The 24,765-nt window shown below is 56.1% G+C and overlaps 1 protein-coding gene across 1 annotated transcript in view; it reads left to right on the forward strand.

Moving 5' to 3' along the window:
• Positions 1-24,765, forward strand: part of BIN3 (bridging integrator 3) — a 31,824-nt gene that overhangs the window by 2,650 nt on the left and 4,409 nt on the right. The window contains exons 2-7 of the mRNA XM_032204200.1: positions 5,799-5,847; positions 12,132-12,172; positions 12,793-12,854; positions 15,877-16,013; positions 16,277-16,317; positions 24,130-24,271. Of these exons, the coding sequence (XP_032060091.1) occupies positions 5,799-5,847; positions 12,132-12,172; positions 12,793-12,854; positions 15,877-16,013; positions 16,277-16,317; positions 24,130-24,271 (472 nt within the window). The remainder of the gene's footprint in view (positions 1-5,798; positions 5,848-12,131; positions 12,173-12,792; positions 12,855-15,876; positions 16,014-16,276; positions 16,318-24,129; positions 24,272-24,765) is intronic.

A 24,765-nucleotide genomic window follows, 5' to 3' on the forward strand; every position in this document is an offset into this window, starting at 1 on the left:
GGGGCAGTGGGGGCTGGCGGTGCTTTGCTCCCGAAATATTTGGGGGTGTGCTGGAGGGTGAGGGGGCTGGGGGAGCGGCCCCAAAAGGGAAATTCATGGAGAGGTGTTGGGGGGACGGGGATCGGGCGCAGCGGGGCTGTGGCAGGTGTGTGGGTCATTTTTTTAGCCATGTTTTAAATATTTTGGGGTTCGGGCTGGGTTTTTAAGCGTGTTTTAGACCTCCTGGAGCTGTGCCGTGCCTTGGGGTCGACGGCAACACTCCCCCTTCTCCCAACTTTCAGCAGAAATTAGGATCCGGAGATAAAAACGGGCTAAAATCAGACAGAATCAGGCTCCCGGGCACCCCGCGCCGGGGGGAGCACCCATGGGTGCCCTTCAGGAGCCGCCCCCCCGGCGGGCTTCACGCGTGGTTATCCCTTAATTATTATTTTTTCCCTTCTCCTTTGTGCAGGTAGCTGAAAAAAAAAAAAAACAATGTTCTAGTTGAGCCACAACCGTGTTTCACAACCGTGCTTAAAATGGATATTTTTGTAGCGCAGGCAGGGCCTAAAACAGCCTTGCAAAATTTCTGCTCGCCCACGCGCCTGGCGTGAGTAATTTTCTTTTGATGGGTGAGTAAAATATCATTAGTTTTTGTTGTTTTTTTTTTTTTTTTTATATATATCTATGTGTTTTTTTTTTTTTTTTAACGGGCTCATCTCGGATCGGGTGGGAGAGTTCTGACATTATTTTGGATTTCGCTGAGCGCCGGCGCCCCGCGCGCTGCCGGGCACGGGCTAAAAGCAGGGCTCTGACCCCAAACCCACCCCAAACCCACCCCAAATCCACCCCAAATCCACCCCAAATGGGTCTTTGCGGCCTCATCCCGTGCCACAAGACCTCACCCCGCCACCTTTCAGTATCTTTTTGCCTCCGTGCTTGCAGCCACGGGGCTTTTTTTTTTTTTTTATAGGGTCGCGCTTCCTCGCGCCCTTTCGCTCCCTCCCCGGTGCCTTTTTCCCCACCCCGTGACCTCCTGCGGGGCTCCAGCGGGGAGAAGCGAGGCCGGTTTTTGGCGCAGCGTCTCGCCCGGCACACAAGCTGTTTGTGAGCCCTCGGAATCATTTTTTCCTTGCGCATCAGGGCTCTGTTTGGAGCGGTTGCCAGGAGTTCCTCCGAGGCAGGGGGAGCGGGGTGGGACGGTGCATGCGGTTTCCATGGACACCCCGGAGTACAGCGAGGCAGCCAGAGCCATGCGAGAGGTTTTCCTTCCAACCACCGCTGCCTTCCTCACCTGTGCCGGGCTGGAATTCCCCTGCTCCGAGGGCACAAAGCTCTTTTTAGGGGATTTTCGAGGATTTGGAAAGGATTCAGGCGGCCCCGAGGCTGGAGACCCCTGGGGCAGGAGGCTGGGGGCGGGTTTCACACCAGCTCTCCCCACGTTTTCTCTCTTTGGGTCCTGTTTTAGACCCGATAATAAACTTAGGGCTCCTCCTCGAGCAATATTAGGGCTGCCTTCACACTTCCAGGCCTTTGGGGTGCCCTGGTTTTCCCCGTAGCATCCCAAAACGCCGCTTTGGCTGGCGGGAGAGGTGATGTGGCTGCAGAACCCGGCACTGGTGGCACTGCTCCTGCTCCTCTTCCCCTTGGCCAAACCCTGCCGGTGGCACGGGGACACCCAGCGCCGATGGCACCTCGGGGCCGTGCAGGAGCAGAGCTTTTGGGGCGATTTCTGCCTTTTTCTGGAGTTTCTGCCTCTCCTTTCTGATGCTTTCCTGAGCGCAGGAGGCACCGCTGCAGGGGACAGAGCTCCCTCCGGATGCAGAGGTGGTGCCTGAGGTCTGCTGGTGAGAAATTAAAGTCATTCCTTCTCCATTCTCCTATTTTTTATGATGTCCCCCGGCCTGCTGGCGCGTGCGGGAGCGCTTTGATCTCTCCCAGGTAGCCTCCACCCTACTCACACGCCGCTGTCCCTGCACCTTGCACCGAACCCTCTCCAAAATTTGGGCACCAGCAGGGAGAAGGGGAGCTCTTGGCACAGCTCCGACCCCACAAAGGGGGTCCTGGAGTGGCTCAGGGCTGTTTTTCATCCCAAAATGTTTTTTTTGGGGGGGATTAGGGGTGAGCATCCTATTTTTAGGAGCTCTCAGCATGCCACAGGTCAAGGTTTTGGGTCCTCACTGGGGTCCTCAGTGCCGGGGGCCTGGCCGCACTCAGGGAGCTTTCATTGCGGTACGAAAAATCGATGTTTTTGGTGGAAATTTTGGTGGAAATTCAAGCAGTGAATAGTTCTGGCCGAAGTCCAGGCTACGTTGTTTTGCTGGCGCTTGGTTTTTTGTTGTTTTTTTTTTTTTTTTTCTTGATGGGAGAAAAGAAAAAACAACAGAAACCCAACCAAAAAACGCAACGTGCCCGGCCGTGCTCGGGGAGGGTCCCGCAGGATGGTGGCTCGCCGGACGCAGCCTTAAGGTCTTTTTTTCCCCTAATTAAAGCAGTTTGGGGCTGGCAGTCCCTGCCCGGCCTCGTTTCAGGGGACCGTGGTGGAGTGGGAGCTCCATCTTTTTATCCCCAGGTCCCCACGGAGCTCGTCGAGCCGCGCTCCCCCCAGCCTGCGAGGTTTGTTTCGTGCATCCCGGGGAGGATTCGCCTCTTTTTTTTCTTTTTTTTTCTTTTTTTCTTTGCACGGGTTTGTGCATGGAAAAGCCAAGTAAATATGTGACATTGCTGGGAAAACTTCAGAGCAAATTAGCCACAGCTTCTCCCACCTTCCCCTCCCTGGGGTTCCTGCACATCCCCGAGTAGAAGCTCGCAGGATTCTCTCCACCCACACTTTTTTTCCTACTTTCAGCCGTTCCCACCCCCTCCCCTCGGTGCTTCGCCCTCCTCCCTCCCGTCCCAGCCCCGTCAGCCTCGCAGAAGTCACCGCCGTGTCCCCGGCCAGCCCCTTTGGGGGGGGGGACACGGACGAGGGGCTTGGCTGCCACCGGAGGGGGGAACGCTGCCGTGAGTCAGCCCGCGCGCTCTTCAGGAACACGATTTCAAGGGATTTCACACCCCAAACACAGCCCCGGCTTCCTCTCGCTCAGCAGAAACCAAAAACGCGCCCGTTCGGCTTTCCCCTGGGGGCGTGCAGCCCCACGGCCGGATTTTGGGGTGATTTTTGGCCCCCCCGGGAGCGCGCAAAGCCCCCGTCGCCCCGGGGGGCTCGCGGCACCGAGCCACCTCCCTGGGATTTGTCACAAAACACCATTTGTAAGGTCTCCAACCAGAATAAAACCCCTCTTAAGTTTTATTCTTTATTTTTTTGCCTTGGATGCTTGCAGCGTTGTATCTTTGGGTGCCTGCTGTCCCCTCAATTCTGCAGGTGGGGGGGACACGGAGCCCCAGGGGGACACCGAGGGGACACCACGTCCCCGCTGCCAGCAGCGCCCTGCCACCGCGGTCCTGAGCGCCCAGCCCATCATTTACTTTAAAATCTGAGCTAAAATCATCTCCTCTTTCCTCTCCCTCGCTGCTTTTGTTCCTGCTCGTGCGTTTTTCCTCGTCCTTGCAGATCCGTGTGACAAGGTAAAGGTTTGGGGACCGGGAAATCCCGCGGCGCGGAGGAGAGGGGCAGGCACCGCGGGGGAGATGCTGCGCCCCTCTTCCTCCTCCTCCTCCTCCTCCTCTTCCTCCCTCCAGCCCGGCTTCAGGTGGGCTTGTGGCATCGCTCTGCCTCTCGCCCTTCTTTTTTTTTTGCTTTTTTTCCTCGATTTGAGGCACCCAGGGGAGCGGCAGCGCGCCCACCACGCTTTAATTACCGTCTTAATTAAGCTGCGCCACTCGGCCGCAGCTCCGGGACCTCCAGCCTTCCATCCTTGGCTCCTCACCCTGAAGACCCCGTCTCTTTTTTCTTTTCTTTTTCCCCAAATCGTGCCTTTTTCCCCCCACAATCGCTGCTCGGCCCTGCCTGGCTGCAGCCCACAGCTCCCTCGTCCTGGCTTCTTTCCCAGCCTGAGCCAGTGCGGATTTCTCCTCCTGCCACCGAGCTGGGTTTATGCAGTCACTTCCAAAAACATCTAGTGACGGCACCTGGCTTCCAGGACAGCCTGTGCCTGGGAGAAGAAGGGAGCTACCTCATTTGGGTTTAAATTTGACCCGTGCAGGAAAACAGAAAGCAAAAATCCTTCATTTACATTGTGTTTTTTTTTTCACTCTTTCTTCCTGTAAGGCACCGCACGCCCGGTTAGCGACGGGGTAATTATACGCCAGGCGAGTGTTTGTTTAGAAAAGGAGTGTGATTCACGGCTGCCCGGCATGCCCCGGGAGCTGGAAAGGGTTAAAAACCCCTAAAATTATCTCGCACTCGAACCGGAGGACAATAAACAGGAAGCTCTGCAGAAATTTTTAAATTTAAGCCCGGTGACTCAGGCTGGGCACTACGGGTTCGGGGCCGGCTTCGTTACCGGCGGCTAATTACACCGTTGGTTGGCAAACGCTGCCAAAGCTCGTCGAAAAGAGGCAGGGAGGGATCAGGAGGGGTCGGATAACCTCGTTTTTAACCTCGTTTTGGCTTTTCCTGGAGCCGGTGGGGCTTCGTGGCGAGCGCTTTCCCTCCGGTGCGCGGCGTTAGCGGAGCGCGGGGATGCTTTTAGAAAACAGCCGGCTAATAAAGGGATTTCCAGGGGTTTGGGTTGCGGGGAGGAAGGCTTCCAGCTGTCTGGTGGAGCAAGGTGGCAGCGTTGGTGCGTGGGAACTCGGAAGGGAAGCTGATGAGGGGCACGTGGAAAGCCCAGAGCTCGTTGGCCACGTCCAGCAGCGAGTGGAACGAGCTCAGGAGCCAGGAGCCAGCCCGGCCAGTGGCCAAACCCTGGTCTTGCCGTGCCCTTCAGCAGCCCATCTTTGGGTAAAGGGATCCAAGGGGGCTCTGACGCCCTCCAGGAAGAGCCCCCCCAAAAAATTGGGGCTGGGATGTGCCTGCAGAGGAGCCACAGGAGGGCTCCCGTTGAGGCACCTCCGGGAAGAGAGGTTGGCGTTGTCTTTGGGACCATTTTTTTGGTTAATTAAAGCAGAATAATGCCCAAATGGCACACATTGGGAGATTTTGGGCACGACGTTTCAACCTCTTTGACTGAATTAAAGACAGCACTTGCATTCCTGGCTTTTTATGATGCTGATAAGGGGAAGAAACCCCATTATTCCCAGGGTGGCCGCCTGCCCGCGGCGCCCTGCCGTGCGGCGTGCGATTTCCTTCGAGTACTCTTCACCTCCGAGCTAGCTCGCGTGGGGAAACCAATTTAGGTAACCCAGATTTGACTAGCAACCCTATTAGGGATTTTAAGAATGAAGGCTGGCAGGTGAGCCGCTCCTACAGCTGTTGTACCGGAGAAATCCTTTGAAGCGGCTTGCAGCTCCAGACACTCGGGCTGTTACTTTTTTTAATATCCTCTTGCTAAATATTTACAGGGTTTGTTGTGTTTTGCGTGTGTGTGTGTGTGTGTGCGTGTGTTGTTTTTTTTTTTCCCTCCCCTTCAGATTTGTTGGGAAGCGTGGCGCGTTCTCCAGCCGCTCGCCGTGCCAAGGACTGCCTGCAGCATCCCTCCTCGCTTCCTATCGCCGGGGCAGGGAAAAGGGGACGGCGGCGGCTGGAGAGCAGCAAGCAGGAGGGAAAAAAGGGGTTCTAGGGGGGGAAGCGTGCTTTGTACAAGGCTTCTTGCCCCTAAAATCCATCCCTTGCTGAGGATGGGGCTGGCAGAGCTGGGCTTTTGCTGCTGCACCGCGCTCGAGGCCGGCTCCGCTCACCCCTTCTCCTCCCCTCTCTTCCCTTCTCTCTTTTCCAGGATACCGTTCAAGATCGGGCAGCCCAAGAAACAGATTGTACCCAAGACAGTGAGTAAACCGATTCCCCCTTTTTTAGCTCCAGCCTTTGATCATGTGGCTGATGAGTCAAGCCAGCACTTTGACTCGTCCCATTTTGCCAGCGCGCGCGTGTGTGTGTGTGTGCGCGCGCGTGGGAGGGAGATGGGAGCGAGCAAGAAACCTGTTGCAAGCTCTGACCAGCGCCCGGCTCCTCGTGCGAGGAGTGAGGGGGAGTCCCGAGCTGGGAGAGGATTTCGGTTGGGATCCGCTCCCTTTTCGGGGCCGGGGAGGGGGGACGAGGGGCTGGAGAGCTCGGAGGGGCTGGCACGGTTTTCCTCGGAGATGGCTGAGCGGGCTTCCTTCCTTCCTTCCTTCTCTCAGCAATGGCTTGTTTGTTCAGCCTTGCTGAGCAGATGGAGGAGGAGGAGTGGTTCAGCTCGCTGAATATAACTGTTTCCAAAGAAAGGCTTATAAGCCGAGATGCTTAGTGCTCGGGCGTGAATTAATTTGTGCTGCGCAGCATTTGCTTTAAAAGCAAATTAAAAAAGCATTTTGTATTCTCGGGCGTTTCGAGGCTCCTATCCCGAGCGCTGCTCCTCGCAGCTGCCTGCGGTGTTTTCCCTCCTCGAGCAGATGGTCCTTGCCTTTGTCCCGTGCAGCAAAGCTCTGGCACCTCTCGGGAGCTGCCCCTGGAAGCCGTCCCGTGTACCTGCCCTAAAATCAGAGCGAGCACGGGGGAGACCTCGTCCTTATAACGCTAATTCCTGGGGGCGAGTGGGCACGCGTGGTTCTGGGGCAGTTTCTCCTTGGGACATGATGTTTCCCCCCACCCCGGGGGCTAATTCTGCCACTCCCTTTACGTCTCAATTCTCATTTTTTATTTATTTACTCAATATCTACTTACATACTCAATTTATTTACCCAATCCTGCTCGTTTTGGGACCCCCACGTTGCCCTGCTCTGAGATTTTGCCTCTCACCCCCAATTTCCAACCCCGGCAGCCTTTCCTGCTGTCTCAATAACCACCTCCTCTGCAGCTCGGGGTGACCTGGACATCTTCCTCAGACGTCTCCATCCCATCCTATTTGACTTTGGCTTTTTCTCTGTTTTTTTTTTCTGTTTTTTCCCTGCCACGCGAGCCCCTCGGGGAGCTTGCTTTCCCCCGAGCCGCTGCCGTGCGCTGTTGGGAGGCAGTTGGCAGGCGTTGCTTATAGATATAGATATAGATATATATACATGTGTGTGTATTAAATAGAACAGCCCAGAATATCCGGCAGGCAGGGGTTCATTCGGCAGCACCAGCTTTTCCAGGCCTTTTCCTTCCCTTCCCCAAAGCAGCAATTTTCGTGCCAGCCGGGCGCCGGTTTTGATGTGCCCCCCGTTTATGGATCACGCCGATCCTCGACAGGCAGCAGATCCTCGGAGAGCTGAAAATAGGAAGCCCAGAGCCTGGTAACCTCGCAGTAAGTGCAAAGTGCAGCCCTTCCAAGGAGAACAAACGGCAGGAAACCTCCCATCGCCCCGGGAAGGAGGCGCTCAGCACCAGCTCCGTGGCGTGGAAGCGTCGGGGCTGCTCCACGGCTTTCAGCCACCTCGAGGCCCCCGGGTTTTAGCTCCCGGCTGCAGGCTGAGAGGTTTCTCCATCTGCCTGGGGGGCCTGGGGGAGCGGCGGTGTGGCAGGCGAGCTCTGGTTTCGTGGCCTGTGATGTTCCAGATGTCGGCCTCCGGAGCCCGCTGCAGGAAGTGGGAAGGTGCGGCACCGCCAGCGCCGCGTCCCGAGCCGGTCCGAGGGGAAGTGGTTGCGGGGAGAAGATCTCCCACTCACGGAGATCGGGCCACAAAAGAAGAGGATGAAGAAAAGAAGAAGAGGAAAAAGAAAAAACAACAGCATTTATTAGCATCTAACTTATTTGGCTCTCCGTAGCTTGAGCGCAGGAGAGGGGAGGATCGCTCTGCGAGAGAGGCTGAGCTCACCAGCAAGCATTTTTATTTTTTTTTCTCTTTTTTTCTGTTTCTTTTTTTTTTTTCTGATGAAACGCTGCCGGGGTTGGTGTCAGATCTAGGCCGGTAGTAGTACTGAAAGGCAATTTGTCTGGGCTGCCGAGGGGATTAGTCATGACTCCCTGTGCCCACTCGCTTCTGATCCTCCGGAGAAGGGCACGGTGTCAGCCGCGGCTCAGCTCTTCAGGTGGAAGGAAACCCCTGGTGGAAAGCGGGCGGCTGGTGAACTGAAGTGCTCTCCCAGCCCCCCCCCCAGCCCTGCCCCTGCCTCCTTTCCACCTTAACCTGGGCAAATCCACGGGCAGACAGCGTAATCTCTCCCCTCCTCTCCCCTGCAAAGAGCAGCTGTCACCGGGGCGCGGGGGCTCTTAATGCGCAGGGGCGCAGGGGACGTGGTGCCACGGCCCGGTTCAACCCGTGCCCAGCGAGAGGACTTGAACCTGTTAGAGCTGGATCTTTGTGCATAACATCCCTCGCTCCAACCCAACGTAAAGCTGAAGCCTCTTAGGGCAGAGCTGGTCTCCCTGCCCTCCCCCAGGCCGCTTTCCATCCGCGCCGAGGTTACGCCGGAGCCGCGGCTGTCGCCCGAGCTCCGCTGCGGCTCCGGCTGGCTGAAGTTCACCGCTGTCACCCCCAGGTTGTCCCCTGCTCCTCACCGGGGTCTGGGTGATGCGAGCAGGCAGCTGGATGGGAGAAGGAGCTGGCCTCGTGTCCCTGTGGGGCACGGAGACGGCTCCGCCGCATCCCACCCACGGCCGGGGATGAGCCGGGGGCTTCGTCCCCGCTCGGGATGGGGGAGGTCAGAGCGGGGACGAAGCCCCCTCTGTCTCACCCGGTTTTTACCCCGGCCTGACTCAGCTGGAGAGCTAACCTGGGGTGAGTCAGCTTGGCAGGGAGCGGAGCTGAGCCCTCCAGCCTGCCAAGCCTCCCAGCCTTGACTCATCCCGGCAGCGCTGGGCTCCCCAGGGGTGGCGGAGCAGGAGCAGGAGCAGGAGGATTCCGCTGCCTGCAGCTGCCTGCCGGCTGCCTCTTTCCATCGGGGCCCCACCAGAGAGCTGGAAATCTCCAAAAAAGAACAGAGGGAACGGCGGTGGGGTGAAACCCAGGGACACGAGTTCAAGCGTTTTGCTCCTTTTCACGCTTTTCATTCAATCTTCGGCAGGATGTGACCCACCTCTGCAGGTGGAGCTGCTGCTTTTTTCCCCTTTTACCGTTCCCAGCGTTTCCTGGGAGCTCTGTGCACTCCTCCAGCTCGCTGGATGGAGGATTTGGAGAGCCCTTGGAGTCCCAGGTACGCCCAGACCCTGCCCGGGGCATCGCTTTGGCTCAGGGCTCTGCAGAGAACATCCCCCCGTGGTGCTCGCACGGATCCTGCCCTGGTTCTCCCCTTGTTTGATGACACGACAAAAGCTCAGCAGAAGTTCCAGGTCATGGCAGAATTCGTGCCCTAATTCTGTGGCTTTCTTCTTTCGGAGAGGAGGGAGGAGGAAGCTTTTGCTTCCTGCTTTCTCCCAAGGCCCGTGAAAAGGCTGAGACCACTGGAACATGTAGAAATCAGCTAGTCCTCCTCCTCCGGGAAGAGAAATTAACCTCAGGGGAGCGAGGAGGTTCCTCACAGTCCCTTATTTCCATCTCTTTGTAGTGTTGGCTTTGGGCTCGCTTCGTCGCCTCGTAACCGTGGTGTGGATTCGGAAAGTGCCCTGGGAGCGGAGGGAGGTTATCGCAGGTGTCTGCAAACCAAAAATAAGTGGGTGAGAAAGCCGAGCCCCGTTTCCCTTCAGTGCTTTTAAGAACTCATCATTCCTTTAAAAGAAAATTAAAAAGATTTAAAAGGAAAAGCCAGAGAAAGCAATTCTGCATCAAGGAGCCCGCGGTGCCTGGAAGAAACAGCGTCGGGTCCAGAAACGCGTTTCGATTTGGAGGTTTCAGAAAGAGGCGGCAGAGAAGTGGGATTATTTTAACACCACAGCAACTTCCCTTCGGGATATTGCAATTTTCATGCCTCTGCTGCTTCTTCTTCTCGTTACCCTTCACGTGCTAATCCTATCCGTAGCCCTTTGCCGGGAGTGTCGGGGCTGCGCGGCCACGGCTGATGGCTCGGCTCGCTCCTCCTCGCTCTCTCCATGTGCCTCTCCCCCATCACTTGTTGCCTTCCACAAATCTGTGTGATAAAAGCAGCTTTTACCCAAGCAGCACCTTGGGGACCTTGCTCCTCGCTGCCCCTGGAGCATCCCCTGGGCTCCTGATGGCTCGGGGGGGGCCGCGGCAGCGCGCAGACGGGCAGCCAGTTGCTCCTGTGGGCGTGAAAAATAAAGAGCAGTCCTCGGGCAGCTGTCTCCGCAGAGATGGAGCTGGAGACGGGAGGCAGGCCGGGCAGCTGAGGAGCTGCCAGGGACGTTCACCTCGGTCCTGTGTGGAAGGGAGGCAGGCAAAGTGGGTTGGGTGTTTTGGGGGAATTTTTGGGGTCCTGGATTCGGCAGGGTGCGGATATCGAGGTCTCCTTCCCGTCCTTTCGGTGCCTTCACTCTCATTCCTCTCCACAGCAAGAAGGGAAGGGAGCAGCAAAAGGGACAGGGCAGAGGCTGTGTTTTTTTTCCATTTCATCTCATTTCACGGCCCAAACCTCGGCTTTTTTGAGGGGCTGGCACGAGGAGGCCCCTCGGGTCGGGGGCTGGAGCTCCGTGCCGGGGAAGGGACACGGGCAGCCTTCAGAGGACATCTCTCTGAGTCACGCCTGACCCCTCGCTGCTTCGCAACCCCAACAATTCACACCTAGGACGTATAAATAGAGCTCAATACTCGGCGGGTATTTTCGCAGCCGGAACAGCCGTAGAAAACCGAGGGTGATTGATTTTTGTTTTTTTAATTTTGGAAGCCGGGTACCTGACCTCCAGGCACCAGCTGCTGCCGAACCGCCGAGCCGTGGTGGGAGCTGCCCCCACAGCGCCCCGTGCCCGCTCTCCAGCGAGGGTTTTGAGCAGCACCGAGGGGATTTGGGGCTCGGCGGAGCTCTTTTGGCAGCGGGGAGAGCCAGCCTGCGTCCCTGGGATGGTGGGAGAGGATGGCGAGGACAGCTGGCTGCTGGGCACGGGGATAAACACTTCACCCCGTGGTTTTGAAAACCCTGAGGGTTTGAAAAGAGCAAAAAAAGATGCTGCAGAAAGAAGGTTTTAAGACAAAGATTGCTGGGCTCCCTCTTAAAATATCGGTCTTAGCGCAGTTCTGATCCGAAAGCAAATAAATATCCGTGCTAAGTGGTCTGCTCTCACACCCCTCTGTTAGCCTGGGTTTGAAACCCTCAGGGCAGGGCGAGGGCTGGGAGCAAATTTTTAGGTCCTGCCGGTGTCCTACTGCTTGGATTTCCTTGATTTCCTTCCTAGCAGGGCAGCTTGAGAAGGCAAACGACCCCGCTGCCCGTCCCACGGCGACCCCAGCGCGCGCGCTCCCCCTCGGCTGGCCCATCCAAAGCTTGTGAGGTGTGGGGAGCGCACGTTTCAGCGCGTGTTCAAGCAGAGAGCATGGCAGGAAAGCTCCTTAAAATATCTCGTGTCGCTGGAGAGCCGCTGCCAGCTAGCAAGGAGGAGGAAGCCGCCGGCGACGCAGCGCGGGGAGAAGGCTGAGCTGCGCTGCGGGGAGCCCTGCTGCAGCTGGAGGAGCTCGTGGCAGGGAATTGCTGCAGGAGCACGGAGGAAAAGGTCCTAGGAGCATACCTAGGGGCACCTCGGAGGATGCAGTCCGGGGGATTGGAGGGCTCGGGAGCGGATTGAGGGTTTTTTTTGGGGGAAAAAGTTGTCCTGGAGTGGAGGGGGAAGGAGCGAGCGGCTACTGGGGTCTGGCTGCTGGGTGCCGTGGTTCTTAGCACGATGCTGGCAGAGGGGAGGAGGTCCTCGCTGCTTTGGGGAGATTTGGAATTGAGATTTGGATTTCTGGAAGAGGGAATCGGGCTCAGCCCATGAGCACGGAGCAGCTCAGGGGGTGCAGGAGCCGAGCTCCCGTGTGAGCGCCAGCGCCGTCGCCACCTCCCTGCTTTCAAGGCATTCCTGCTGCCGCCGCCAGCTCCCAGCTCGTGTGCTGGAGCACGTCCTTGGACTGGGCTGACGCAGCCGGTGGCGGTGTCTTCTGCTCTGAGATAGTCTGGGGAAAAAGGGAAAAAAAAAAGACTCGATTTATTTCGGACTCGTAGCTCCCCTTACAGCCGATGCCTCTCCGGGTCCTCGTGGGCATTTCCCGAGGCACAGGCACAGAGCAGGCAGGTCGCTGCCCCCCCCCCGCGGTATTTCTTAGCTGATTTCCTTCTGTTCTTCTTCCCCCAGGTGGAGAGAGACTTTGAAAGGGAATATGGGAAGCTGCAGCAGTAAGTATGAAGCGTACCGGTACGACAAGACGAGCAGCATACCTCCCTCTCTGCCCTCTCCTTGCATCTGCCCAGGAAATGTTAGCCGCTTACGCTCTTCCCAGCCACTCGTTCCCTGCCCTGTAATTTCTAATTGTTCGGGGTTTCTCTCCTGGCTGGGTGGCCAAAGGTGTCCTAAGCCGTCTTTGCAGTGGGGTTGAGGTTTGCAGATTAGGGCGGCTGTGAAGCAGAGGGTGTAAAATTCCCGGGATGCTGGAGGCTTACCAAAGAGCCCGACACCTCCGAGGACAGGGATTGTTTTTACCACGCTGACCGTGGCACGTAAGCTCGCAGCTATCATCTGGAAGCATTTGGCTTTGCTGCTCTGTAAGAAATCGTAAGGACTTAGGAAAATACGTGGCTTTGAACCAGAGATCACCAAACGAAAAAGGGTGAAAACCATCTGACAGTAACCAGAAAAGGTTGGGCAGCGCTGAACTTCGCAGAGCCCTGCCTGGATATTTTTAACTCCCGACAGAAGCCAGCACATTCAGCACGTAAATGATTTGTTGCATGCATGATACGCTCCGGTTTGTTTCTTTCCAAGTTTTCAGACTTTGCCTTCTTCTTCCATCTTTCAGATTGGAAGATCAGACCAAAAAACTTCAGAAGGATATGAAGAAAAGCACAGATGCAGACTTGGGTATGTGACTGGAGGATACATAGACTGTGAACTTGGCCACAAAGAGATGAAGTGACTTTCTCGAGATCACATGAGTAATCTGTGACAAGCCTGGAAAACAAATCTAGATCTCAGTCCCACTCAGTTTTCTTAGTTACAAGGCCATCTGCACGAGGGCTGCCGAGCAGCGACTCAACCAAGGGAGCTGGCAGCGTGTTAGGGGCTGGGGCCGTGCCTCTGGGGCTGTGCCTTGCTGTGTGGCCTTGGACGAGTCGCTTTCTTTCCTTTGCCTCAGTTTCTAGGACTGAAAACCAGGAGAAATGATTCCAGTTCTCGTGTCGGGCAGGCAGGAGGAGCCTGTAGAGTTGAGCAGTGCCCGGTTAGGTGCTTCAGCTGAAGGCATCTCGTGCCAGCTGAAGCCAAAAAAAAAGCCACGGCAGCTGGAGGAGTGGATCCAGAGGGTGTTGGGCATCAAAACGAGCAGGGCAGCTTGCTGAGACGCAGCAAGGAGCTGTTTTAAACACAGCTGGCTTTTCTCAGTGGGTCTTTGGGGTCGTCCCTGTTTGTCCTGGGCCCCCACAGCCCCAGGAGCTGGGGCAGATGCAGCAGCATCCAGGTGTGGGCTGGACTGGTCCTGCACATCTCCGGGGAGCTGGGCTCACGGAGGGCTGGAGGAGCGGGCAGGAGCCCCAGAGGGCACTGTGCCAGCAGGAGGGATGGCAAATTTGGGGTTTTCCCATAGCAGAGGCTCTCCCCTTTGTGTATGCGCTCAGCCAGAGATGAGCACAAATCCCTGCTCTTGCCCGTGCTCTCCCACCCTTCCCAGCACAGCACTGGGAGAGGCAGCAGTAACCCGGACGAGTCCTTTCCAGGGTGAAAAGTGCCCTTTTTGGGGACTCTGGTCATTGTCAGGGCTCCATGGTAAGTTTTTCCTTGTGAAGGATTCCCCTCCCCTCCCTTGCAGTGGGCGTTGTTTATATGGAGCATTTCAAGTCCCGGAGGAGCTGTGGGAGGACTTTCTTTTTCCGTTCTGCTACATGGCAGAGGCACAAAACGAGCCTTGGCCAGCTCCAGTAAGATCTGATTTCTCATTTAAAGGCATGAAATCATGAGCGTAAGGGAAGGTTTTGAAGGCAGCCCGAGGAAGGACGGCCACAGGAACAGGAGACAAATCTGATGGAGCGCTGCGGGCTGCCCGGAGGGGATGCCCTGCTTGCTCAGCTAACATTTAGCCCCCGTGCCCGAGCAAAGCAGCAGTGCATCAGCTTTGTGTGCTCCCCCGAGTGTCTTATTTCTTCCATTCTACCTCTGCGCCGAGGGGGCTGATTATTCACTGCCTGCAAACCCTCCCCAGCAGGCTGGACCTGGTGGCCGGAGTCTCCTCCTTGTGCCAAAAGAGCTCCCAGCGAGGCCGATTCCTCCTCCTGTGCCAAATTTTTCCTGCTCAGCGTGCCCGGGGAAAGGGTACGGGTTATTAGCAGCACTCGGTGCTGTGGCTATTGATCAATAACCCCCTTTTTGCAAAAAAAAAGAAATAAATAGGGTCTTAAGGAGCAGAGGAAGATCGTAAATTGGACACCAAAGCTCTCCTTGGGAAATGGAGTCCCCAGCAGATGGGTGAAATAAATAAGCAGGGGCATCGCCACCCCCTGGCTGCCTTTTTGGGGCCATGCAGGTGAGGTCAGGGATGTTTTACCCCAAGTACTGCTGCAGCACACGGTCGGGGAAGGGAAACTCATTTGTCTTCCAGCCGAGGGAGTTCGGCCGCGCTCAGCTCCAGCCCATCCTGGCACAAATCCTTCCTCAGATGTGGTCGCACACACGGATTAGAGCCCCTCTGCTTCAAGGCTGAAATGCCTAAAGCCTTCATGTTGGGGTGATGGACGGGAGCTTTGTTACTCCGCAGCGAGCTGCCCGGCCGTTCGGCTTCTGAGCTGCGGATAATTGTGTGTAACCTTTAAATCAGAACGCTTAACCCCCTGATTTATGATCTTAAGCCCCATTATTCAGCCGACTTTAACTTTCTCTATCTCAGCCCGTACAGTAGGAGCCCTTCCAGAGCTCAGCTCAAGCATCTGGCTTTCTGATCTTCAACTGAATAACTTCCAGCAGCGGTGCTGACGAAAGAGACCGATTTTTACTTTTTTTTTTAGTAGCATTGACTTTTTTTTTCTTCTTCATTTCACGTCGACGCTTGCCTTTTTGCTCATCTTTTCCCCTTCCGTACCTCGGTTGTTTCACCGGTAGCCCCATCATGGGGGGGGGTTAATTTTCTTTAATTAAAGGAGGACGGATTTGTCTGATGGAAAACAAGCAAAAAAGGGCTCGGCAGGGCAGGAACCGAAGCCCCTCAGACTGCGCCCTGGATTTCCTGGTGGCCGTCTCGGGGTCTTTGCATTTTCCTCTCGCTTTTGGAGTCCGTTTCCACGGGCAGAAAAATGAGGCTCATCGAGGGAAAGTGCTTAGCAAGCTTGTGTCTCTGCCGCTTGGTGTAGTGCCTATTTTGAGAGGAAAAGAGAGAAACCTCGTCTTCCAGTCCTGTCAGTCTGGTCCTTTTCCACCGGCACTAAATCCACTTCAGATATATATTTTTGTAAAGCTGTTTGAAAGACTTAATGGACTGTGATTTTTCTCATTGTGGAAGAGCTGTAGTGAGCCTGAGAGTGACACTTAATAGTCTGTCAAGAAAAGACATTAAAAAAAAAACATCTACATTTTGTTTTTTTTAAAAAAAGAGCAGCGGTTTTGTTAGTCTGGTATTATTTCTGGCAGCATCACAAGCCGTACATCAAAGTGGTGCAGGCTTAACTTATATAAAAACAGTTCTCGGGGTGTTTACATGAATGAAGGGCTATTTTTTTTCCCTTTTCATCCCTCACCCGGTGCTGAATGCCCCCAGGAGGGTTGTGCTGATGTGCAGAGGTCCCCGAATCCGTCCCCGTGCAGGGTTTGGGCTGGGTTCCCCGGGGGTGTGCAGCTCCAGCCGCTCAGACCTGTCCCTCTCTGCTTCCCTCCGCACGCCCCCGGCCCCGGCCACGCTCAGCCATGTCCAAATCGGCCGTGAAAATCTCTTCGGACCTGCTCTCCAACCCCCTGTGCGAGCAGGAGCCCGGCTTCCTGGAGATGGTCACGGCCTTCGACACGGCGATGAAGAGGATGGACTCCTTCAACCAGGAGAAGGTGAGGGTGGCTTTGGGGAGGAGGCACCGGGGGTGCTCGGGGGTGGCTCTGCCCCTTCCAGCCCCATCCTTCCCTTTTTATCCTCGCCTCCGAGGTGGGTTTTCCCCACCAAAATCTCCACAAATGCTTTTTCTGACCCTGTGCCGGGGGTTTTAGGACACGGGAGGCAAATTGCTTGATTTTGGGTAAAGGGCACAGCGGGCACTGCGCAAACCCTTTTTCCAACCAGCCTGGCGTCTAATCCTCCCTCTTCCTTCCCACAGGTGAATCAGATCCAGAAAACAGTCATAGAGCCTTTGAAAAAGTAAGTACCAGCCTCTCCTCGGGGGTTCGTCACACCCGTGCCCCTTTTTAAGGCTGCCCCGTGCACACCCCCGGGACAAACCGGCGGCCCCCTTGGTGGCGAAGGCGCAGAGCTCGTGCCCTAGCGCCAAATTTATTTATCCGTGCTTTCAAGGACACCTGGGAGGAGTGGTAACGAGTGCGTTGGGTCATCCAGAGGTGTGTTGGTGACTTCCAACCTTTTTTTTTCTGGTTAAAAAAGCAAAATGGGCAGCGGGTAGGGGTGGGGTGGCCCAGCCCAGCGCTGCGGGCACCGAGTGTTTGAGCGAGCTCCGTTCCTCTGCAGGTTTTCTATTAAAAAAATAAGCATAGAAAGGGTTTTATTAAAGCACAGAAATGTTTTTAATTTGCTTTAAGGGAAAGCTGCTCCGTGTTTTTGTAGCATATCCAAGGGAAGAGTCATCGTAGTGCCAGCGTAGCTAGGCAAAGGGCAGGTGGGGAATAGGGACAGAAAACCCAGTGGCGTTCCCAGTCCCCGGCTAATAACTGGTGAAGGGTTGGGATATCCGAGACCCTGGAAAGCATCTCGCAGCCCTCTGCACGATGCTTTAAATGCTTCTGAAACTGCAGGCATGCAGGGAGCCCCCTGCCAGGAGGAGCGTGCTCCCTGTGCTTTGGGGCTGGGGGCTTCAGGGCTTTGGGGCTGCAGAGATTTAGGGCTTTGGGGCTGGGGGCTTTGGGGTTTCCCCAGGCAATACATCTCCAGCCAGGCTCGGTGCCGGATCCCTCTCCAAACCGTGCCCATCCCCAGTTTTGGAACTAAAACCTTAGCGGGGCGTGCGAGCTGAAGCTGCTGACCCCATTGCTCCGGGAGCAGCTTTCCCCTTTCCCCCTTTCCCCCTTTCCCTCCCTGCCATCAGGAGCTCACTTCAGCCGCGCGGTGCGTCACGGCTCGCTCGTGCCTCGGCGCCGCAGTGGTTTTGCCACCCAGTTGACAAAAAATCGGGTTGTTGACAAAAAATTCACCTCCGCCTGCCCGATTTCCAGCAGTGCTGGCAGCCCTGAGCGGTGTCGGTGTCGCAGGCTGTCCCCCCCAAACATTTTAGGGTCGCCGCTGCACCAAACAGCTCCTGAAACCCAGAGCTCTGCTGCTTTTGTTAGGGGGAACGGAGCAGGCGAGCGAAAATAAAATAAAATGACTTTAATATGACAGTAAGTGTTGCAAATTGCTGAATAACAATTTTAGTTTAGCTTTGACACAGGCTGAGGTTTTTTTATGCGTGTTTTGTTGTTTTTTTTTTTTTCTTAAAGTTGTTGTTTCTGCCCAAATCTGAAAGTAAAAATCCCTGCGTTAGCGCTCCGTGCGTGAGGTTACGCCGCGCCGCCGGTCGGGGGATGTTTGGTGACTCAAGCATCGCCCTGGTCCCCCATCGACGGCCAGAAATTCTCGGTTATTTAGGGAAAAAAAAACACACATGAAGATAAAAGAAAAAAAAAAAAACAACACAGGCTTGTGCTGTGGAATTGTGTTGCTTATTATCTAGATTGTCCTCATGAAAGATACATTAACTTCTTCTTCCAGCATTCTGTTAAAATTGGAAGAAGGGCTCGTGCGTCTGAAATCTTCCCTTTTTTTTTTCATTTTTTTTCCCCCAACTGAACAAGAATACCTTTTATTTTTTTTCCCTGCAAACCTCGCCTTGTGTTTTAAACCCCAGCCAAGCTTCAGCTCGAGGTGCCGAAGCCGCTCCTGCGTCGCCGCTGTCGTTGGGCTCGGGGCGGAGGCGCAGGAGGGGCAAAACCCCTTTGGGGGCATCCCTGTAGGGTCACGCCGTGTTGTTCCTGCCCTAGGGAAACACCAGGGGAATGTCAGGGCCTTGCAGGACACGGGGCTGGTTGGCCTGAGCGTGGCACGGAGCTTCGCTGGGAGGTTTTCTTGCACTCAGGTCGCCTTTTATCAGCCCCATCCTCGGTTAAATGGACATGAGGGTGTTTACTTCAGCTCCCTGGCTCCTTTCCAGCCCTGGCAATCCTCTCCAACTTCCTAAATTTCCATTCGACTCCACTGTGGTGGTTTTTTTTTTCCCTTTTCCTGCCCTTTGGCACCTGCGAGCGGTTGCTGCGTGCTCTTAAACAGCTCCCGCCCCCCCGCCTGCAGAGGCTGCGCCTCGGTGCCGAACAGAAAACGAACCCAAAATTGTTCCCTTTTCCCTCCTTTCTGAACCTCCAGCAGCATAGGTACGTGCGTGGACGAGCCAGGAACATTTCTGAGGAGCCCAAGGGTCCTTTCGGAGGCTGATGAGAAGCAGGAGAGAAACGCAAAGCTTGCGCCTCCCCTTGTCCCGCTGCCGGAGAAAACCCGGCGACGTTTCGGGGATAAAAGTTTGGGATTAATGCAAGCTGCCTCGGGGAGCTCTGATTTCCAGCTAGGTAGGGCTTACCCCGCTCCGAGACGGCTCTCCCCAGCCTCTCCCAAACTGGCTTTGACCTAGAAACGGGCTCTGCTCCGCCAGCTGTGCTTTATTAGGGCTTCACTGGTGGTCTTCTGTGGTTTATTAGCCAAAGACACAGATAAGTAGAAGCCAAGCAATTAGCCGGGCTGTAATCAGAGGCACATGTGCAGCGCAGGCTCCACTCTGCTGGTAGGTTTGGGGGAAATATATTAGGTTAAACCACGCAGAAGGAAGCAGCAGCGGATTTAAAGGGGGCTCAGGGTGGGAAAGGGGGAGCTGGGGGAGGTCAGGGGGGATCCGCACCCCTCCTGCAGCCCAAATTCACGCCGAATTGGCATCTTTTGGGGCACGGCGGGCAGAAAGCAGATGGATTTTTGCTTCCCTCTCCCTGTTCCCAGCGAGGTGCCTTTGGGGCCGGGGGCAGACCGCGTGCCGTCACCTCGGTGTCCCTTCTGAGGAAGGAAGCGGCTTAGGGGGGCCAGGTGGTTTGGAGATCCCCAGCCTTTAATGCCTTTGGCGCTGGGAGCCGCTTTTATTCCCCCAGCCTCTCGCTTTAACCAGCTCCATCCGTCTGAGCAGCGGCCACGGTGTCACCACGGTGCCACCATCCCCCTGTCCCCATCCCCCTGCTGCAGCAATTCCCTTAAAGCCAGACACACCGGTCCTAAAACCCAGCATTTCGCCCCCAAATCCCATCCGGGGAGGCAAAAACCACCCCGAGGGGAGCAGCCAAGCCCCCATGGCCATGCACAAACGAGGGTCTGGGGGCTCCTCACCCCTCCAGCCCCCCTGAGCCCTCGCCCTGCACGTCCCCCCCTGGCAGCAGCGGCGCTCGCCGGCCTCGAGGAGCCCCAGGGGTGCCAGGGACCGGAAAAGGAAAAGCAGCTTTCGTGTCCTTACGAGCCCCTAATGAGGATTTCACGCACAAAGCTAGCCACACGGCTGCCCAACACCCCCCACAACAACCCATGGCTCTTAGCCTAAATCCCCAGCCCGCTTGGGGTATTTTTATTTTCATTTTATTTTATTTTATATATTTTTTTTCTGGCTCGGAAGGGCTGCTTTTCATTTCCCCTTCCTGGTGGGCGGACGGGCCCACGACGGACGGCGTGGGCACGGGTTGAGGCATGGCAGGCATCCCCCAGCATAGCCCGCATGCTTCGGCCTCGCTGAGCCTTCCTCGTGCCTCTCCGGCCCTCCTCCTCCTCCTCCTCCAGCCCTTCTCCATCTCCGTAGCTCTTTCTTCCCCCGTACCCGGTGCTACCCCTGCACAATTGCTTTTGATTTTTATTTCCCAAGCCCCAAGGATGAGCGCCCGTGCGTGCCAGCCTGGTCGTGCTCGGGGCACCTGCAAAACAGGGAGGAAAAATAAATTTTAGCATCCTTTTTCCCTGCGCCTCGAGCCCTTTTCTCAATTTTAATTACGGGAGGCTGGAGCGGAGCCGAGGTGGCAAGGGTATTTATAATCCAGAGAACGGGGTGATTTCTTATTTTTTTCCTTAAAAATAAATTAAAAATACATTATTTTTTCAGGGTTAAACCGCCACCCGAAGAGGAGCTCACCCTGGCGGGCAGCGGGGAGGCAGGAATTCGGATTTCCTTTTGGTTATCCCCTCCTATCTCCCCTCACCTGCTCCTCCTAAGCTGCCTGCGCCGTAATCCGCTGCCTAAAAAGTGACAAGGAGCGGCGGCAGCTTATTCTGCAAGCTGCTTTCGTGGCCGGGGCCCTAATGCCCCGTGCTGCTGCTGTTTCACCTCCCCTCCCCTGTGTTTTCAGCGCCGTACCCGTTAAATTTTTTCGGAGCCAGCCCCAATTTTGGCTGCTTTGTGTTCAAAGCGGGGCACGGAGCAAGAGGCTGGGGTCTGGGCGTGTTTTTGGCTCTCCGAAGCACTTGGGAAAAGATTTGGGATGCTCACGGGGTTGTTGGGGCAGGGATTGGGAGGCAGGGGGACGTGCTGGGGGCTTTTGGGGGCTTTTTTGGCTGCCAGGCTTTCCACCAGGAGGGTTTGTGATTAACACATGGGATGTTTGTGCGGCCACTCACCCTTTGGTTACGTCCTGGGAATAATTTGGCAGGCGCAGGGATCCTCCCCTCGCCCTCTGCTTGTGTTTCCCACCCCTGGCGTTCTCTTGAGATCATTTCTGTACGCGGCTCCCTCCTGAAAAAGGAGGAAAAAACCCGGGCAGGGCTCCAAGGTGGCAAAGAAACCCAATTCTCCCCGACCTTCGGGTGAATCTCAGCGCTCACGGGTTTTGGGGCATTCATTTGGAGGAATTCCTTCGAGGGGCAGCCTCGACTCGCTGCGGATCAGGCTCCCCTGCCTGAGCTGATCAGATCCAAGGGAAAAACGAAGCCAGGAGGCTCAGCCACCCTCTGTGAGCATCTCCGGCACGGGATGAGCTCGCCGAGGTGTCCGGGGTGCACCAGGGGGACCCAGCTCCTCCTGCTCCTGCCAGGGAGAAGAAAAACCTCGCTGAAACACAGCCGGAGGTGCCACCAGCCACGCTGGCACCCAGCAGGGTTTTGGTGGCTTTTATTCAGCCCCACGACCCGGTGGTTAGGGGTTGAGGAGCTGGCATGGTGCGTCACAGGTGCAAAACCTCCCTCTCCATGAAACGCAGAAATAATCCGTGCATTAAAAGGCCCTGGGAGACGGTGGCTGCTGTGCCTACATGGCGACAGCCTCGAGCTTCAGCTTCAGCAGCTCCGTTTTATTTTTTTAAAGCACCACCGGAGTACGGTGGCCGCCCGTTACCGGCTGCAAAACCTCACCGAGTCGATGCTAGGGACAAAAAAAGGGGAAAAAAAACGATTGAGTTGATGCTAGGGACAAAAAAAAAGGGGAAAAAAATGATCAAGTGGATGCTAGGGACCAGAAAACGATCCAGCCTTTTTCGCTTTCAAACCAGATTTAACTTCAAAGCGCGTGGAAACTATGTCGCCGATGGTCTCCTGCCTTCTCCCTCGCTGCGTTTCGGAGCCAAAGGCTTTGCTCTCGCCCTGCGGGACGGGGCTTGTCGGATGTAAAAGGGCTGCACGCTAATTCTCCGCTCCTCTCGGTGCCTCTTTTCATGTGTGAGCAGCGGGGAAGTGCCGAAAAAGCTTGGGAAAGCTCTCAAAAGAGGGGAAAATCGCTGTTTAAAACCCTGTGCGTGGTGCTGACGCGATGCTTGGCAGCCCCGGAGGTGGCTTTTGGTGCTCTGCCACCCCACAAGCTGGTGACGGGACCATTCCCAACCCTATTTCTGGCTTCTCCTGCCCCATACATCGCGGGGAAGCAGCTGGGTTTGTAGGGTTGAGGCCACCCCGTCGGCACCGGGGAGGCACCCGGTGGTTCAAGGTTCTGCGCCCCCCGTTGGGGAATTACCCCAAAAATCAAGACGTGGCCCCGTGGCCTGATGGCACTGCTCGTCCCCATTACCAGCTAATTAATAATTAGGATTATTTCTCCCGAAACTGCAGCCAGGAGCTGCTGACAAGGTCGTGCTGCCGGCACCGAGCGCGTGCGCCTTTGCACCGTGTCCACCTCGAAACCTGGGCACCCCAACCCCTCTTTCCATGCAGCCCCTTGTTCCCGTGCCACATCCTTCACTTCCCAGCCCTTTTTGGGCACGTTTTGGGGCACCATGCGGAAAAAGGAGGAGGAATTATCCCCGCAGCCCATGGGACGGTGAGGCTGAGCTCGGAGCCCTGCGCAGCCGGGAGCCCCCGCAGGCTGCTGGTGGCATCCCGATGTGAGGTTTACCATAAAAAGCCATCTCGGGGCAGCAGCATCTGACACTCGGGGGGCCAGCTGGATGGCAGGGTGACACCCGGCCGGCCTCCTGCTCCCTGATGACTTTTGCAGGTTGCACGGGGCCGTAAATTCAGCTCCCAGCTGCGCCTCCTGCCACGGACACGCAGCGGGTGGCACCCCCGTTCCTGCTGCCAGGACGAGGGGGGCTGCCCCCACGGGTGGTTTTGGGGACCGCTGCCCCCGTGGGATGTCCTCAAGGGGGTGCCCGGGGAGGTCGGGGTGTTTGGGAGCAGCTCTCGGGGGTTTTTGGGAGCAGCTTGGGGGCATTTTGTGGCTTTGCAGGGAGCGGGGACGCCAGCGGGGTGAGCGCGCGGCAGCGTGGGCGTCCTCAGCCATCGGGGCCCCGTCCTTGCTGTCAGATGTTCCCATTCCCTCGATTTGTGACACCTTTTAATAACAGGAGGCTTCCCCTAGCCTGGCACATCGCAGTCCTCCCATTTGGGGTGGGTAGCCCCAAACAGAAGGACTCCAGCCCTGCCATATAGGAGACGGGAGGCGTAGCAGGGAATCTTTCTCCTGCTCCCTTCACCTTCACCACGCAGGGACGTTCCTAAACACTTCGTGCCTGCTTTTTGCTTTTCGAAGCAAAATATTGGGGAAAAAAAAAAACAAAAACACGTTAGCTAGCTGCGCACGCACGAGGAAACGGGGAAAAAGTGCAATTTTTTTTTTTCCTCTTTGCTTTGCTCGCCCGAATTAACAGCATTGTTCTCCGGGGCAGCTTCCGTCCCTGTCCCAGATAAGGCAGCTTTGGGAGAGAGGGGGAAAGCTGTTAAAAATAAGGAATTAATGGTAAAACCAGAAGGGCTGGCAGGCAAGCCCAGAAGCAGGTTGGGAGCTTCCGAGCGCTTTTACCAGGCTTCCCAAATCGGGCGAGATTTTTTTCTAATAGTTGTTGAAAAACGCACCCCGAAACACGAGGATGGACCCTAACAAAAACCCCAAAACCTTGGCAAGGACTCACAAATCGTGTATGTGTATAAGGTCAACCTTTCTTCCAGCCTCCTGGAGGAACCTAAGGAAAGTTTTGGGGTTGGGGCCGGGCTGTGCTGACCCCCCTGGGTGTTTTTATTCAGCATTTTCTCAATCCTGACCCTGCACGGGGCTGAATTTTGGACAGGAACGGGGCCGGCGGTGCGAGGGCAGAGCAGGGATTGCAGCTCCCGGCTTTCCTCTTCCTCCATCCCCTGCATTTTGCCATGCCAGGGCCGTATCCTGAGCCCTCTCAGCACCTCCCAGGGCTTCGTTGGCTTCTCCTGGCCCGTCGTGGTGCAGCTGTTGGAAGGAGCTGCGGGAGATCTGAAGGGCTTTGTAGCACAACGACGGCGCGTGACCGAGTGGGGATTTAGGGGCACTTTTTCCCCAGTTCCCACCGGCCTGTAGGGACAGCAGCGGGGCCACCGAGCGACCCCTTTGCAATCTGGGGGGCTTTGGGGTGGCAGATTCCCCCGGGGGGCTTTGGGGTGGCACATTTCCCCGGGGGTTTTTGGGGTGGCACATTCCCCGGGGAGGCTTTGGGGTGGCAGGTTGTCCTCGGTGCCTCGTCCCCGCTCAACCCCGTCCCGTGCTCTTCTCCCCGGCAGGTTCAGCAGCGTTTTCCCCAGCCTGAACATGGCAGTGAAGCGCCGCGAGCAAGCCCTGCAGGACTACAAGCGCCTGCAGTCCAAGGTGGAGAAGTACGAGGAGAAGGAGAGAACCGGCCCCGTCCTCGCCAAGCTGCACCAGGTACGGCCCCGAAGCCTTGGGACAACCTTGGCCACGAGTTTCGTGGCCGCTTGGGAGCCCCGATGGGTTCGGGTGGATCTCTTCCAAAGCCACGCTGAGCTTTCTGGTTTTAAAATGAAGGGAAATCAAAAATAAAAAAAGGAAAAAGGCTGGGATGAGCAGGAGGAATTCCCCTCGCCCTCCGCGCCTGCCCGAGCAGCTGGAGGCAGGGAGCAGAGCCTCCCGAGCCGTGGTGCTTGCCACCTGTTGCACAAAAAAAAAAGAAAAAGAAAAAATTCGTCCTGGAAAATCGCAGTAATCGGTCACCAGGCAGCTTCGCCAGATTCCCCTTTTTCTCTCCCAAATCTGAGCAGGATCGCCCTGATTTTCTCCGGAAATTCTCGCCCCAACCCCTGCTCCCGCAGAAGGTTTGCGGGATGCTGAAAAGGAGCCGGGTGGCTTTCCCGGGAGCCCAAAGAGCGTGGATTTTTCTGATGGCAAAAAAATGAAGTTTT

The sequence above is a fragment of the Aythya fuligula genome, chromosome 27 (genome assembly GCF_009819795.1).
Source record: "Aythya fuligula isolate bAytFul2 chromosome 27, bAytFul2.pri, whole genome shotgun sequence".
In the NCBI taxonomy this organism is placed as follows: domain Eukaryota; kingdom Metazoa; phylum Chordata; class Aves; order Anseriformes; family Anatidae; genus Aythya; species Aythya fuligula.